The sequence below is a fragment of the Musa acuminata genome, chromosome BXJ2-9 (assembly GCF_036884655.1).
Source record: "Musa acuminata AAA Group cultivar baxijiao chromosome BXJ2-9, Cavendish_Baxijiao_AAA, whole genome shotgun sequence".
Classification (NCBI taxonomy): Eukaryota; Viridiplantae; Streptophyta; class Magnoliopsida; order Zingiberales; family Musaceae; genus Musa; species Musa acuminata.
Window position 1 is genome coordinate 3,795,001 of NC_088346.1, and position 16,305 is coordinate 3,811,305.

The 16,305-nt window shown below is 40.5% G+C and overlaps 2 protein-coding genes across 3 annotated transcripts in view; one reads left to right on the plus strand and one right to left on the minus strand.

The window, feature by feature from the left end:
• Nucleotides 1–8,617, minus strand: part of LOC135622595 (putative leucine-rich repeat receptor-like serine/threonine-protein kinase At2g19230) — an 8,857-nt gene extending 240 nt beyond the window's left edge. The window contains exons 1-13 of the mRNA XM_065124579.1: nucleotides 8,460–8,617; nucleotides 7,778–8,327; nucleotides 6,764–7,248; nucleotides 5,926–6,064; nucleotides 5,743–5,814; nucleotides 4,700–4,771; nucleotides 4,538–4,618; nucleotides 3,129–3,292; nucleotides 2,731–2,993; nucleotides 2,247–2,373; nucleotides 1,488–1,556; nucleotides 1,200–1,389; nucleotides 1–544 (exon numbers count right to left, since the gene is read on the minus strand). The exon at nucleotides 1–544 is cut by the window's left edge and continues 240 nt beyond it. Coding sequence (XP_064980651.1) covers nucleotides 88–544; nucleotides 1,200–1,389; nucleotides 1,488–1,556; nucleotides 2,247–2,373; nucleotides 2,731–2,993; nucleotides 3,129–3,292; nucleotides 4,538–4,618; nucleotides 4,700–4,771; nucleotides 5,743–5,814; nucleotides 5,926–6,064; nucleotides 6,764–7,248; nucleotides 7,778–8,327; nucleotides 8,460–8,580 — 2,790 coding nt within the window. The 5' untranslated portion in view covers nucleotides 8,581–8,617 and the 3' untranslated portion in view covers nucleotides 1–87. The remainder of the gene's footprint in view (nucleotides 545–1,199; nucleotides 1,390–1,487; nucleotides 1,557–2,246; nucleotides 2,374–2,730; nucleotides 2,994–3,128; nucleotides 3,293–4,537; nucleotides 4,619–4,699; nucleotides 4,772–5,742; nucleotides 5,815–5,925; nucleotides 6,065–6,763; nucleotides 7,249–7,777; nucleotides 8,328–8,459) is intronic.
• Nucleotides 8,618–11,110: 2,493 nt separating this feature from the next.
• Nucleotides 11,111–15,471, plus strand: LOC135622596 (putative leucine-rich repeat receptor-like serine/threonine-protein kinase At2g19230). Of its 2 annotated transcripts, none has more exons than XM_065124580.1 (13): nucleotides 11,111–11,364; nucleotides 11,431–11,977; nucleotides 12,051–12,529; nucleotides 12,650–12,788; nucleotides 12,876–12,947; nucleotides 13,015–13,086; nucleotides 13,173–13,253; nucleotides 13,396–13,559; nucleotides 13,637–13,875; nucleotides 14,065–14,191; nucleotides 14,304–14,369; nucleotides 14,462–14,651; nucleotides 14,853–15,471. In XM_065124580.1, exons 1-13 carry the CDS (start codon nucleotides 11,247–11,249, stop codon nucleotides 15,307–15,309), a joined length of 2,751 nt encoding a protein of 916 aa, XP_064980652.1. In that variant the 5' UTR covers nucleotides 11,111–11,246; the 3' UTR covers nucleotides 15,310–15,471. The 2 variants fall into 2 exon arrangements, with proteins under 2 accessions (XP_064980652.1, XP_064980653.1); XM_065124581.1 differs by having other exon boundaries at nucleotides 11,590–11,977.
• The last annotated feature ends 834 nt before the right edge of the window (nucleotides 15,472–16,305 follow it).

Below are 16,305 nucleotides of genomic sequence, written 5' to 3' on the forward strand. Positions count from 1 at the left end.
AGACCAAACTTCAACCAAAAACCATTTTGAACACCTTCCAGCTGGAAGCACAAAGCATTAAGAGGGAAGTGATAAGTGATTCCTACATCATCTTGCCGATGGACCACAAACGTCAGACATTCTTGCAATATTTTCTATTTCAAGTGCACTGTTGGTATCGCTTATGTTGCTGACTTCTGTGTATAGGTTCTCACTGCATGTAACTAGGTTCTCAGTTCTATCAGGAGAAGTCTCTAGTTCCAAACTCTCTTTCAGCTGCATCACAACATCTGCCATGGTTGGCCTCTGATGGGACGCTTGTGATGTGCATTTCAGTGCGATATCAGCACACTTCCACACAGAATTGACATCATAATTCCCTTGCAGCTTGGCATCGACAACATCCTCAATATTTCCTCGGCCAAGCCTTTGGCGCACCCTTTGAACTATATGTGCATGCTCTGCACTTTGTACAATTGGAGGTTGCCCTGTGATCAGCTCCAAAAGAACCACCCCAAAGCTGTACACATCGCTTTTCTCACTGATCTGGAAGGTATTGTAGTACCTGCACAGGTAACATAACAATTTCCAATCATCTCTCCCCTTTCCATTCCTCAAATTCATCTGGTCACTGATATGCAAATACAAATTAGTTCAATATATAATCATATATAACCTTGACGGACAAGTGCTTATATAAGCTACTCAAAGGTCAGAAAAAGAAGGACCCTAATTGTCATGGATTAAAGCAAAAGTTACAAAATAGAAAACCTATTTGCAATTGGTTGCCTATTTATCATCATTATTTTCCTGAATGAGACCAGTAACCATTTAGTCCAACAGATAACAAAGGTATACAGAGATGGATGACTAGATTTATGAAGTGCTTGACAAATGAGACAACTGTTTAATTTGCAGAGAATTAACACAAACAGCAAAGGTAATGGTAGCATCAGTAAAGACAGAGGCAGCACTTCAGAGTACTAATAGAACTAGATTTTTTAGGTTAAAAAACATGTCAGTATATGATTCCTCCAAAATATTTTCCTGCCCCATAATGTATTTTCATATTTAGATGTTATGTTAAATGTTAATGGTTGACAACCAAAAATTTAAATCAAACGTGTAATCAACCACCGCTTTTTTTTTTCTTCGTCATTGCCATCCCAGGCAGTTATATTTTTTCAAGCAAAGCGAAAGAAATGAGAAAACTGACATACTCTGGATCAAGGTATCCTGGGGTTCCCACGACTGCCGTGGATACATGAGTATTGACCTCACTTTGAAAAGCTTTTGAGAGGCCAAAATCTGCTATCTTGGCCTCCAGCTTCTCACTTAATAGGATATTTGCTGTCTTCACATCTCTGTGAATTAATGCTGGTTTGCATCCCTTGTGCAAATACTCCAGTCCTGCACCACATTGAAATTCATGAACATGAAGACGAAAAAAATGAATATCCGAAGAATCAGGCCGAGTACTCGTATTAAATCTTTGCATTACTCCCAACCTTCTGCAGCCTCAACTGCAATCAGGAGACGCTGTCGCCAACTTAAAGGTCTGGTACTGTGTGTCCTTCCTGTATCATTTCATATCAACAAGACATCAACATCTGATGGGAAAGATCAATGCAGATAAATTGTATTACAGAGAGCTTGCTAAATAGTAACTAGCCTTGTCATCTCAAGTCATTTATGCTTCCCTATACAGATGTGTAAAAATTGGAAATTTGCTGCAATTGAAACTTGAAAGTACCAACAAAGAATGGTGTAATTTTGGAATAGTTCTAAAAATATATATAAATATTGGAATCAAATGTTAGTATTCTCTCATTAGAAAAAAAACAGAGGAAAGAAGAGAGAGAGAGTGTGTGTGTGTGTGTGTGTGTGTGTTTGAAGTATCCACTCATGTAAGAACTTTCAGATCATATTATTTTTCCCTTTGGCTTGCCCTTATTTGTTCTCAACCTGCTTCATCATGTGAACCGAATATCACCTTTAAATTTCACACTCTATTAGTAGAGAACTCTAAACGTTGAGAACAAACACATGAGTTTTACTCAAGTTCACATACCAATATACTTTATTTGAAAATCTAAAAAGTTAGATAATGACCTGAGGACGATTATTGACATTGCACTCTCATGTTTACCGCCTTAAGTTAAACTGAACCAGGCCATAGTAACATAGAGCCAAAACAGCAAGTGCTGTCTTGGAAAGGACCAGTTTGTGGATAAAGATAGAGAGCATAAGTACATGGAGTTTCTAACCTTGTAGATGGTCTTGTAGGGTTCCCTGAGCCATATATTCGTATACAAGTGCCAGATAGTCTCCATCATTGCAGTAGCCAACCATAGAAACTAAAGTCCGGTGATGAACCCTTGTCAGGTGCTGGGCCTGCAAAAAGAAAATCCACAATTGTTTTGAAGCTTGGCAACACCAAAATCCAAACAACAACCACAGAATGGAGGCACAAAAGACAAGGGTGAACATTCTCTGGTATCTAAGTAATCATGGATATAACATTATTGTTCAAGAATGCTACTTGATTCACGAACGAATTTAACATTATGGTTTCCAAAAATAAAAGTATTACTTATTTTCCAAAAAGTAACATATACTACTTGATTCACGAATAAATTTCCAGCGAAAAAATTCAAAGCTTTATTTTTCTTTTTGAGCAGCCGATTGCTGTATTCAATCACACAAAATCCACCTAAGATTACAAACACCTAATTGTTAAGAACCAAATACCTCAGCAAGAAACTGGTCAGTCCCTTGTGATGATGCTTGGGATCGCATCTTGACTGCAACTTCAGTCCCATCCTCCAAACAACCATAGAAGACAGTGCCAAATCCTCCTTTGCCTAGGACCTTTTGAAAATTATTAGTTATGTTCTTTAACTCCATGTATGTGAATTGTCGGTTCTCAAGTTGCAATGGATCATGACGATGGTCCTTTACTTGGTTGGAGAAACCTTCATTCTGAGGCTTCACAGAGGTACCTTTTCTCGAGCCTTTCAAGTTAAGCATCACAACATCAAATGCAGGTTCAGAAATTGGATCAGAAGATAATGTTCTTTTAATTATAACCATATCTGAGTTAAACTTGCTCGTCACAATTGCAAGAGTTTTGCTATAAGAAAGCTTACCTTGTCGCTTCAGCCTGCAGATTATGAGGATCACCATGAGCACTATTGTAACAGGAACTATACAAAGAATAACAATTGCAGGTGTCGTTATCTTCTTCTTTTTCGATGATGGCGTCACCTTGCATGAAGTTCCATTCTCACAAAGATATGGATTTCCCTCAATTCTGGCATGAGATTTAAACATTGTATTGTTACTGTTTTATAATATAAACGACATTAAGGGGAGAAAAAAGGGACCAAAGCTGAAACAGTGATGGGAGCGTAAAAGAAACTATTTTCTTGCTATTATAGTTCTAAAAGAGAATAACAACCTTTTGAAAGTTTGACATTCTTGTAAGCAGTAAAAAATAGAAGAATCCAACAAAAAAATTTTCTTTTATTTTTGTAATCATGCTAAGCAAATTTTAGCTTTCTTATTTGTTGTTAAAAGGTGAAGGTACTGAATTTCCTAGTCATCTTTGTCCTTATAAATACTTATGTAATTATTTTAATGAATTTTTTTACAATGTTTGCAGGGTCCTACTTGGAGTTATATTAGCAATCGAAAACCTATTAATGGTATGATTAGAGAAAATTGTGTATCTATTGAGAATTGAATTTGGAGAGCTGGAGGTCTAATATTTTAGTTACGGTGTTGGGTAGCAATATGACATTTCCAAGAAATAGTTGTCCCATAAGTTCGCCTTATTATAGAATTATGTCTAAGAAGTCCATAAATAAAAGGCCACAGTCCTTAATTGCTTTAGAGAACAATTTTGGAATTTTGTAAATATGGTTTGGTCATAATAGTCTGATTACCCCCTAACTTGATCAAACAAGTCAAAATAGCCTGAAACCATTGTTACAGCCCAGAACCCTAATACTTCCTGGAAGCACACCCGACTCAAGGGCTAGGAAACTTGGCACCATTAAGTGCTTAATATGATATCAGCAAAAGGACATTGTATTTATATTTTTGGTCCACATGAGGTTTACATCTATGTTGGCAATCTAAAGCTACCTCTTTCTGTGTGTGACTAAATACATTAAACGTATAGAATTCTTCAGGAAAGTAAGATCTTTTAAACCTGAGCTTGAAATTCCGTTAAACCCACATTCCGACCTTAATTTCTTAGTACAACCATTCATCCTTCACCGATTTGAGAGTGATCCTCAGACTTATTAGTGCAATACTCCATCCTTCACCAATTTAAGAGTTTTTCTAATAATCCTGGACCCATTTAAGATCAACATTCCATAGGATAAGACACCTAGCACCTTTATATGTCAAAGTATTACTCTAGTTATAACAGCTAACTGTCAATAATATTCCTTGTCTAGAGCTTTTTAAACATCAAAATTAGTTCTTTGAGATTACACATTATTAAAAAAACAATTGGAAGAATCTAGAATTTTAGAACAGCACAAACCTTAAGGTAAGAAATCCATTTTGTGATCTCTCAAGGAGGGCAGAAGGAATCGATCCATTTAACTGGTTCCTTGTCAGATCTCTGCAAAAAGGCATTAGATCTTAAACCATTAAGTTCCATTTATGTTTTTAAAACAAAAACAACATTAATGAAAATACTTACAGGAGTTTGAGGGAAGTTAATTCCGCTAGAACAGCAGGTATTGTCCCTGTTAAGTTGTTGTAAGACAAGTCCCTGAAGAATGTCATAAACAACTATTACCATTCCAAAAATCTAGCAGTTATTGCCATTTCTTTGAGTTTAACTTCACTGAACTCAAGGGCCCCTGACATTATTAACTAAAGTTACAACCTTATGTAACAAATTTCAGAGCCTGGATCAAAGGCATTTAGAAGAGATCCAGATCACTGAAAAAAGAAGCCATACTAGGTATGGATGGTCAAAGCTTCAATATGGTATCTGAATTCTGATGATTCTTGGATAAGCCCACGATATATCGGTGGATATGTTTTTATTATTAGAAGGTCCACATGTGGGCTTGTTTATGCAGGTTTCTCCTGCTGAAAGAATGTGTCTGTTTTCACGACGGAGGCAACTGCTCTTATAGTTGATCTCTTATGGGCCTCACAGGATATCACACATCTAATTGTAAGCATGGATTCCAATTGTTGCTTTAAATAATAACATTGTCGAGTGCATAACAAGTCTTGTGAATCATGAGGCTAATCAGGCAGCTAATTGATTAGCCTTGCTTGTAGACCAGGTGCTGATCATCAGTGGAAATCTCATGTTGCGAAAGTGTTATCTTCTTTGTGAGAACATTTATGGTTATTGTACTATGCAATCAGTCTGGTGATAAATGCCTTATTTTTTTAAAAAAATTGTGGTTCTGGGTTCTCGAGATACACATACAATATATCAAATTTGAGGAAGGTTAATTATGGACTTGGCAATACAAAGACAAAACACATAGCAGAAGGCATATATTTTGCTTTAACATACTGATGCTTTAATTTCATCAGAATAGTTTTTCTCGAGTTCTTTTGTTCATGTATGAGATTCCAAAAATGTGCATCATTTAGGACAGATGCTTGGCCTTTCAACGACACTCAGCATTGGCCCCAACAAAGACTAATGACTGCTTACTGTGCTCAAATGTCTATGCCAAGGCAAAAAAGAAATTAGCTTGAAAACAGTAGCCTTACAGATATTCAATTGCACCAAGGCTGGCAAAAGACTTGGTTATTTCACCAGTCAATCCACTTGTTGATAGGTTCCTGCAAAATATTTAAACTAGTAAGGTAATTGCATTATTTTTGTATTGACACATTTTGATAATGAATCGTCTGCAGTTTAATTTCAATGCAATTCTCTTTTAAAGAACTCACAAAGTAGTGATCCTTGGAGGAATTGAGACGCTAAAAGTACAGTTTAGTCCATCCCAAGTAAATGCCTTCGGAGTACATGGATCTCCCATCCAATTTCTCTTAATCTTATACCATGCCTTGATTGCCATCATGGCATTAACTGATATTGCAATCAAATCCAAAGAGAATTTAACAACGTAAGTTAATGTCATTGCTTAAAAGCTGTATAATGCAAATTGAAAAAAAAAACAAACTTCTGACATGTCACCGAAGTGTGTGTAACTTACCAAAAAAGAATCAAACGAAATGCTAAGGCAATTTGTAAACAACACACTCTAACAAAATCATATCACTACAATCCATCGTATCACTTATCCCTGTGCTGATCCATCTTCCATCATGGATACCTCCCAAGCCTAACCAAAATTATTGCAGTTTATAAACATCCAGCATCAATTTATATTTATCCTGTTCCAATTACACTTGATTGGGATTTCTAAATGAATAGCTTTTTTTTTTGTTCTATTCCAATCAGAAAGTATAGTTTCAAAAGACATATACGAAAAAGAAAAAAAAATCCTTTATTTCAACACTCTAATTTTGAGGATTCAAACCTGTGCTAGGGTTCAGTGACACCACCCCTTCTTTTAAGATCCAAAGATAGTGGTCGTCTTTGCACTCAAGCAAAAATATGTTGTGGGCATTTTGAGGCTACAGGCTTTAGACACACACTCACGAAGAAAGGGTAGAATCTTGAGTTGGAGCTCGTTTTCCTTCCCATCGTGCCATGCTCGCTCTCCAGGGACATTACATCAAACAGTTTATGAACATAAACGAAGGGAGAAAAGTCTCGTCGTACCATCGTCATCATTCGACGGCACGTTGGCGTTACTCAAGGTCGAGAAGATTTCCAAGGCGTTGAGGATGGGCGGAAGGGTGGAGTTGCTCAGCGCCACAAGTGTGATGTTGTAGGAAAGGAACTGGCCGAGGGGGTGGATGCTGTACACGGCGTCGGAGAAGAGGTAGTCCGGGGTCATGGGGTTTCCCAGCCACTGGATCCCATTGACGTAGACGTAGAACTGCCGCGAGACGTTGGTCCCGGAGAGTTTGAGGAAATCGGAGATGTGCAAGATGGGGAAGTACTGGTTGACGTCGCCGGGATAGGGATCCCAGGAGAGGAGCAGCGTGGTGGAGTTGACGGGGGTGACGGCCGTCTGCATGACGGCAGAGGGGGCCTCGAAGTAGTCCTCCGAGAGATTCTCGACGGTGGAAGTGGTGGAGATGTCGGTCCATATGGGCAAGCTCCACGGCTCCCAGAGGCGGTCGTGGCGATCGTCCGGGTACCTGCCGACGGTCGTGACCAGAAAACATTGGTCTCATTAGGATCTCTATAATTACATTAGGATCTCTATAATTCTGAAAGCAAAACAAATAATCTTATTTATCCTAAAGCTACGTTAATAGAAAACATAATACATGACACCATATGTTGGATCTGTATAAAAGTAATAGGTAAAAAGAGAATTTTAATATCCCTTCTGTTTTCAGCATGTCGATAAAGTCATTAGAAACAAAATGGATATTAAAATTATCTTTTTGTACACAAGAATTATAATATTTTTAATGCCAATTTTTTAAGTATCCATAATATTCTGAATTTAAGTAGGTAAGGTCATGAGGACTAATATATAATTCAAATTAAATTATAATTTTTTAAAGTACGGCTTGATAAGCATGATGATATTTGCCCGTATCGGATTAATCGTAATAGTGATCCATTTTGTAACATTAATATAAAAGAAGGATATGAAGTTCTTCAAAGATTGCAGTTAGCATATGGAGCAGAGCATGTTTGCTGGAACAGAGTATTTACCTGACATAGGTACCCTTGTGTCCCATGTTAAGCCGCTTGAAGAGGACCAGACTGCGAGAGGCGTTCACGGCTGGGTAAAGCATGTCCTTCAATGGCCTCACGTCCAGCCCCGATATGAACGGAGTCCCATGCCCGGTGTTCAGCAGGCACACCGAGAAGACATCAGATGAGGCCACCGTGATGACCTCGATGGTATACGTTAGGTCGGGGCCGGTGATGTTCATGTTCGCCCAGAGATTGACGCCCAGGTAGAGATCGAACAGCAGTGGCTGCGTGTTCATGCCGTCGTAGTTCCCGTACATAAACCACGCTCGCACAAGATACTTGGAGCCCTTGGTGATGGACGTGATCCTGTAGCAGTTGCGAGTCCCGCTGGGAAAGCTTCTCAGGCTCAGCCATCGTCTTGCCATGCCGTTCGCCACGTATGCCCCGGAGATGTTATGGTTTTCTCCGGTGTCGATGAATCCGGTGTCAGAAACGTAGGTTATGTTGGTCTTCGGGTCGATGTAGGTGGTGCCAGGGGCTATACCGTTGTCGATGCTTATGAAACCTGGAAAGCAAGACTAGATTACTACGGCAAGATGATCCAAGATGAGTTTGTCAACCTCAGCTTGATCAGCAGAAATCTAATGGAAAGATGACTAGTTTGGCATCTCGAAGATATATATACACAGCTACTTACCGAGAGCGTCTGTGGACTGACAGTGAACCGGAAGAACGGCCATGGCGAGGCCCAGGAGGACGGAGCACCAGACAGAGGCCATCTTCCCCGAGCTGAAGCAGCATTCCATTGTCACGCCCATCGCCGCTGCTACCTTCAGAGTACAGCAGCGGAAGAGGAAGCCACCTTAAACCACTTGTTAGCACGACAATATTTCGTGATCACCTCAATTATCTGCATGACCTCGAACAGGACACACCTATTCACACGTACCAACGATTGGCACGTGGCACATCCAAGCAAAGAAGATCCCGGATTAGCAGGTAGCTTGCTCTTAAAGTGTACCTTGCCGTGGAGCAGAGAGCAGAGCGTGGCCGTGGCGCCCCACTCGCTTCCATGGACGACTTCCGGTGAGTCAATGGGTTTGGTGAGTCTTCGGGATCCATTACATGCAGCTGCACATGGGTGGGGGGGTCATTGACTTTGACTTAGCGCACTCTTCCGTTTGCTTGGAAACCAGCTCAAGTTTTTAGTGACTTCGCCATTGATCCGAAATGATCGACACGGTTTTGTTTGCTATCGGAGGTGAAGGATAAGACGTCCTCATCGTCGCCGAAATCATTGAATCAACTACGAGCCATACACAATGAGAATGAGGAAGGGATCCGCACACAAACACAAAAGTCAGCGAGATATTTCAAGAACGGATAATTCTTTTCGGCCTGTGTAAAAGAACTAATAATTCAGCAGACCGTATACGAAGCAGAGGAAGATTATGTGTTGTTCTTTGGTCATACTAATCGTGATGGGTTTCGCAAACTGCGTGTGAGATGACTGCCGCTTGGTGTTCTGTGAAGGCGACTGTCAAGGGGAAGGCACATGGAACAGCTCAATTATGTTCAGGTCGAGATCTCCACCTATACATTGCTTCTCGTGTTGTTTCTGTAAGTATCGATATCCCTAATGGTCAGCTCAGCGGAATGAGAAATGACATATCTTATGATCCACTAGATGTAGTTTAGGTTCGAGTGCGATAGAAAAAAAGTCAAAATCAGAGGCATGAAGCAACATTGATTGTCGATCAAGAGAGTACTTCTTGGTAGATTTGTAGAAATCACAACACTAACTTCTGCAGCTCCAAGCTCGCCTTTAGGTGCATCACCACGTCTGCCCCAGTTCTGCATCAATCGGCACACTTCCTGACTGAGTTCATGTCCGACTCCCCATGCAGCAACATCGTCCTCGAAATCACGTCAATCTCACGTAGTTCAGTGGGTTCACAAGAGGCTTGCTGTAGGGAATATCGAGGATGTTATGCCTGCGAGGTGAACACGACGTGGATTCTTATCGGAATCTCTGCCTACGGAGCTCTGACCTCTGCCATGCAATACTCCTCCAAGAGGGCTACAATGACCGAGGTGGTGATGACGAACACTGCAGAGTGCGCATGACAAAACCCAATTGATGCAAGCATACAAAATGTAGAATCTACATAGAGAACATAGCGACATATGGCAGATTTGGTGCATTCGACGTGGAATACGAAAGCATTTCCGAGAAAAGAAGATGATATTGGTGTCACTCCGGTCTTCTTTGTTACATGATATCCGTGGATGCTTACAATTTTGTTGGTAAATTTGATAGGAATTTGGAAGGTTTGTGTTACTTTGTGGGAGACTAGTAGTACTCGATGCTTTTTTGTTTTTTCCAATAAGATTGATAGCATTATGAATGAAATGATCCGAGCACTGCTTGCATAGCCAAGAAATCTAATTATAATATGAAGAAGATCATAATAAGTTCTATGATCATCCACCTGATCGCTAGTCAACCAATGAGCTCTTCCATGTACCTACCTCTTTCTCTTCTAGACGTTGACTTTTGGCTTTCATGAGCTAAGAAACCACCACCACCACCCTCCAATTCTTGCCCACAAAGAGGTGCAATTTGAGACGTAGTTTGCTCATCAAGTGGCTGGTGCTGGTAAACGAGAACAGCCGACGCTGCTCGCAGACGATGACCAGATGAGTTCGTTCAAAGGGTATGATATTTATCACCATCGATTTATAGTAGAATACTCATCAAATATTGATTTAAAATATTTAAATTTAATAGTAGAACACTTACCAAATATTAAGTGGGGGGAGATTCAAAGTTGTTAAGAGTTAGTCATTCGATCGACGACTTTGATTATGACGAATAATACAAGTACTAGACATGCTCAGATGCTAAATAGAGTGGATTATTATTGGACTATAACTCATATGTACCGTGTCAAAGTTTGGTTTTGAGCTTAATGGAAAAGTATTTAAACTTATCTATAAAGATTTGACGTGATGAATGATGATGAGTGTCTTATTATTAACTTACATCCGGTGAATCGATCATTCATCGGGAGTTGCTTATATTTTGGGAATTGGGAAGCCACTAATTCTTTCTGTTGATAACAGCTGAGGTTGAATTAGTCTCAGCAATCTAGTCCTTGGATTTTGTCAAGATGATGTAGTTTGCTGATCTATTTCTTTGTTACTAAAACTTGGCCTTCCAAACTAAACAAAAGAAGAAGCTTTAATAAACGTTATCATGTTATCTTCGTAGTTTGACTTTTTGAGCCTTTAATTGCCGATGATATGTTCGGTCTCATCTGAATATTCCAGCATTGTTTTCTTGTACTGTCTTGTATGTATGTCTTGAAGCAGGATGTATCTCTTACTTTATTCATATACACATAGCAAAATGTGGATCATTTGTTGAGTCCAGTCCTCTGACGTTGTCCCGGAAAGCCTTCCTGCGCAGGAAGAAGGTGTAATGACCATCAGTATGAGACGCTTCGACTCGAGGAAGATGACACTGATCTGGTCCTTCGTTCTTCTGTGCTTCATCGTGGCTGCCGTTCAAGTTCGAGCACAGACGACAAGCAATCATGGTAATCTCATACTTCCCATCTCAGAGTTAAAGCACTCGATCTGTTATTCTTCCCAATTCGATGCAGGTTTCATTAACATCGACTGTGGGATCCCGGAAAACTCTTCCTACCTCGATCAATCCCTCGGCATAACATACGTCTCCGACGCTCAGTTTATAGACACTGGCGTTAACCACGACGTCTTGCCGGCGTACGTCTCTGATCTCGCTCAACGTTATCTGACAGTGCGAAGTTTTCCTGATGGACCTCGCAATTGCTACACTTTCAAGTCGATGACCCCGGGGTTGAAGTACCTCATCAGAGCCACGTTCTTGTATGGGAACTACGACTTCAAAAACAGTCTTTCGATTCAATTTGACCTCTACCTCGGAGTCAACCTCTGGAAGACGATAACCCTGACAGATCCATCGAGTTACTTCTTGACAGAAGCTATTACTGAAGCCACGGCGGATTTCATATCAGTGTGCCTGGTGAACACCGGTCGTGGGACTCCTTTCATATCGGGGTTGGATCTGAGACCCATGGTGGCGTCTCTTTATCCGTTGGTCAACGCCTCTCGCAGTCTGGTTCTTTTGGATCGCTTCAACATGGCGCCAACCGGTATCTCTATCAGGTGAGAATTTTGAGTTGAGATGTATGTTCCGAGTTTTCTTCCCCATATACTGTTGTTTGAATGGAATTAATAGGTATCCATTGGACCCGTATGATCGTTATTGGTTCCAATATACGACCCAACCTTCCTGGAATGAGATATCTACCAACTCCATTGTGGAATATGGTGTGAATGATCACTTTGAGATACCTTCGAAGGTGATGCAGACTGCAGTTTACCCTGTGAACTCCACCAAACTGGAGCTCAGTTTCACACTGGATCCTGGAGACCTCAATGAATTCTACGCCGTCATGTACTTCGCCGAGCTGCAGCAGAATGCCTCGAGGCAGTTCTCCGTCCACCTCAACGGAGCCCTGTTGAATGACGCCAAACCTTTCACTCCGGATTTCCTCACTTCCGACGCCATATATAGCATCAATCCTAGCGCAGGATACGGTGAGCTAAACATCTCTCTGGTTGCGACACAGAGATCCACACTTCCTCCCCTCCTCAACGCCGTGGAGGTCTTCTCGACGATGAGAAACACGAGCGTGGCGACGGATGGCGGAGATGGTAATCTATACCTTCGTCTCTGTTCATGGTGTCTGCACGAAGGAATGCAATGGCTTTTGCTGTTTTGTTATTGTAGTTGTTTCCCTAACAGACGTTGCTTTACCTCGTTGACTGCATCAGTTGATGCTATGATGGCGATCAAAGGGTTCTATCAGGTGAAGAAAAATTGGATGGGCGATCCATGTTCTCCAAAAGCTTATACGTGGGATGGACTAAATTGTGCTCTTAATGCATCTGGTGTTCCAAGGCTCACTACCCTGTGAGTTTTCTTCTCTCGACAAACTCCAATCATCAAGAAATGGCATTGGGAATCAGTTTGATACGATGTTGATTTTGAGTTTTGCAGCAATCTATCATACGGTGGATTGATTGGTGAAATACTCTCGTCTTTTGCCAACCTCACTGCAATACAGTACCTGTGCGTGCTTCTCATCTCAATCTATTATTATTCATCTTGACGAGTAAATAATGGCATAATTTTACAGGGATTTATCTCACAACAACTTAACAGGACAAATACCTGCTGCTCTAGCATATGTTCCATCTCTCAAGCTCCTGTAAGTACTTCTATGTCAGCATCGTGTATCCTTTGAAGAACAGTAAGTCAAACTACGATGACACAACATTATTTGGCTACTTACAGAGACTTGACAAACAACCAACTCAGTGGACCAATTCCTTCTGCTCTTCTTGAGAAATCAAGGAATAAATCCATTACTTTAAGGTCTGTCCTAATCTTGAAATCTCGGTTTCCCAGTTTCTTTTTACTCCATGATTGAACGCAAAAAATTGGTTTCAGTCAACTCGATTGTCGGTAGAAACCTTGTTCATGTTTAAAGTTGAGAGTGAAATCCTTGTGCTGATAGAACTGATGGCAACCCAAACCTCTGTGGCGATCCCACTTCATGCGAGTCAAAGCCGACGAGAAGGCAGAAGGGAAAGACCGCAGCTATCGTTATATCTTGTGTGGTTTCCGTGGTGGTACTCTTTGCGGCGGTAATCGTTTTTTGCATGCTGAGAAAGAAACAAGGTTAGTCATGTTCTTGCAACTACAAGTTTCATTTAGAGACCTCCATGTGTAACCTGCATCTGATGATACCACGCTAGGTTTGAAATCCTCAGTAAGAGGAACCACTGATAAGCTTCATAACGACGATGAATTGCCACTTGAGAATCGAAAGTTCACATATAGGCAGCTGCAGAGCATCACTGGCAACTTTGGGAGAATCATTGGAAAAGGAGGATTTGGGACTGTTTATTATGGCCATCTGGAAGATGATACCGAAGTTGCTGTCAAGATGCTATCCCAGTCATCATCACAAGGAACTAAAGAGTTTATTGCCGAGGTAATCGATTCACGGCTTCTCCAAGCTTAAAATCTATGAAAGGAACCACCGAAAACAAGTTCATATTCCTCCTTACTCTGTTCTCCTCTGTTTTCGTTGACCTACTCGAGTTCAGTCTTATTTGTTTCATGGTACGTCCTTTCCATCCTACTCTCCAGGGGAAAAAGAAGTGACTCGATTGTGTTACAGGCCCAGCATTTGACGAGGGTGCATCACAAGAATCTAGTCTCTATGGTCGGCTACTGCATGGATGGAGATCATTTGGCACTTGTCTACGAGTTCATGTCTCAGGGAACCCTTAAAGACCATATTAGAGGTTCTCAGAGAAAAACTCTACACCTTAGCTATGTTAATCTTGGTTGTAGACATCTTCTGATTTGGTCTTTGGATGAAGCTACAAAGAGGTACTCATCATGACCTTTTAACAGGTATTGGCACTGCTGCATCTTTGAGTTGGGGACAGCGCCTACAGATCGCTCTTGAAGCTGCACTAGGTTGGGCAGTGAAACATACAAGTCACTTCTTAGGCCGCTGCTTTCTTTTGCCATCTCTGTGCACTCACTGGTTTGGTTTGGATGATGTGTAGGACTCGAGTACTTGCACACCGGCTGCAAGCCTCCACTGATTCATAGAGACGTGAAGACCACGAACATCCTCTTGAACGAAAGGCTGGAGGCAAAGATATCAGATTTCGGGCTCTCCAGGACTTTCCATAGTGATGGCCACAGTCATGTCTCCACCAGGATTGTTGGAACCATGGGATACCTCGATCCAGAGTACTTTAACTTTGACTTCTGCTCTTCTAATCCTGTTCTGCTGACATGAACAAGTACAGAAGAACAGGAAGATCAAGAAAGAAACTTAGTACAACAAACATCTTCACTGATCATCTTCATACACTGTTTGTCGTTGCACTTGCACTACATATCATCAGCAAGAAGGGAGCTTAACTTGGATGTGGTTTTGCACTTCTGTAGGTACTTTATCAAAAACCGACTTAGCCAGAAGAGCGATGTGTATAGCTTTGGGGTGGTTCTCTTGGAACTGATCACAGGCCAGCCTCCCATAGTATGCATTCCAGAGAGCACTCACGTGGTTGAATGGGTTCGCCGAATGCTTGCGAAAGGGAGCATCGAGGATGTCGTCGACCCGAGTGTGCGGCAGGAGAACGTGGTGAATTCCGCTTGGAAGGTCACCAATGTAGCACTTGCATGCGCTGCTCATGCTTCTAGCAAGAGGCCGGCAATGACGGATGTGGTGATGCATCTGAAGGAGAGCTTGGCGCTGTACAGTGATGGAGATAAGATCCAATTCGAACGCATCAGCAGCGAGAAGCTGTACATGGAATCTAGTGATACGAGTCAGATTAGTGCGTTTGATGTCCATCAGTTTGGGAATGTTTGGGATAGCAGCGAAGGCCCTTCAGCAAGATGACATTGGTATCGCCACCTCTGTCTTGGGTCATCGTCGCCGTTTGCTTTCACTTCCAGAGGATGATTTGGCTTTTGTACTTCTAAGCTAAGAATGAACACAAACTGAAGGAGAATGCATTTGACTTATGTTTCCTCAAGAATAAACAACTCAAGAATAAACAAACCAGTAAAGTGGCTGCTAGAACGAGTAACTACCTTTAGAAAGAATGATTCCTAAATTTGGTTTTTATAATGAATATAAGCAGAGAATTGATGAATCATATTAAATCTTATATTAATTTTGTGATATATTATTTATTATTTATTATTTATTATTACTAATCAATCAATACATTAATTATATATATATGGATTATGATATATTTTAGCTTTTATGATTTCGGTCCGATTTACTCATGTATAAAATAATCCTTAAATTTTTAAAAATATAACATATAAGTTCCTTTCATATTAAAAATCTGATATGTTGATTCACAATAAATCATTAATATAATTACACATGTAATTTAAGTTTTAAAAAAATTAAGGTCTATTTTAGCTCATGTAATTTTAGTTATGGATCACTTAAGCCCTTATAATTTACTTGTATCTAAAATAACCCCTATATTTTCAAAAATGTAATAGTTTTTCCCGTCAAGTCTGAGTTAAGAGATATTAAAGTTTACTTATGTAGCATACTGACTCATAATAAACTATTAATATAATGATACGTATAATTTAAGTTTAAAAAAAAGTTAAAGTACATCTTGTCGAGAAAGAGAAAGTGATAGAGGTCATAGCGATAGACAAAAGCGAAGAGATAAAGGTAAGAGAGACCGGAGGTAAAAGTGAGAGAGAGCTGGACTATCAGACTATTATGTACCTAGCATCAGACTAATCGACACACATCCACTTAAGACAGGACCAGAAACTCTTGAGCTAGTCATTAGTGCGAGAGAGATTGGATGCGTACAACACCTTGTTATACAATAGTGATTCGGTGTTGCTGTTGGTGATC

Coding starts and splice junctions, on each gene's coding strand:
- LOC135622596 (XM_065124580.1), top strand. CDS start 11,247: ATGACCATCAGTATGAGACGCTTCGACTCGAGGAAGATGACACTGATC. Junction 13,560..13,636: donor CATGCTGAGAAAGAAACAAG/GTTAGTCATGTT, acceptor ATACCACGCTAG/GTTTGAAATCCTCAGTAAGA. Junction 14,192..14,303: donor CCTTAAAGACCATATTAGAG/GTTCTCAGAGAA, acceptor ACCTTTTAACAG/GTATTGGCACTGCTGCATCT.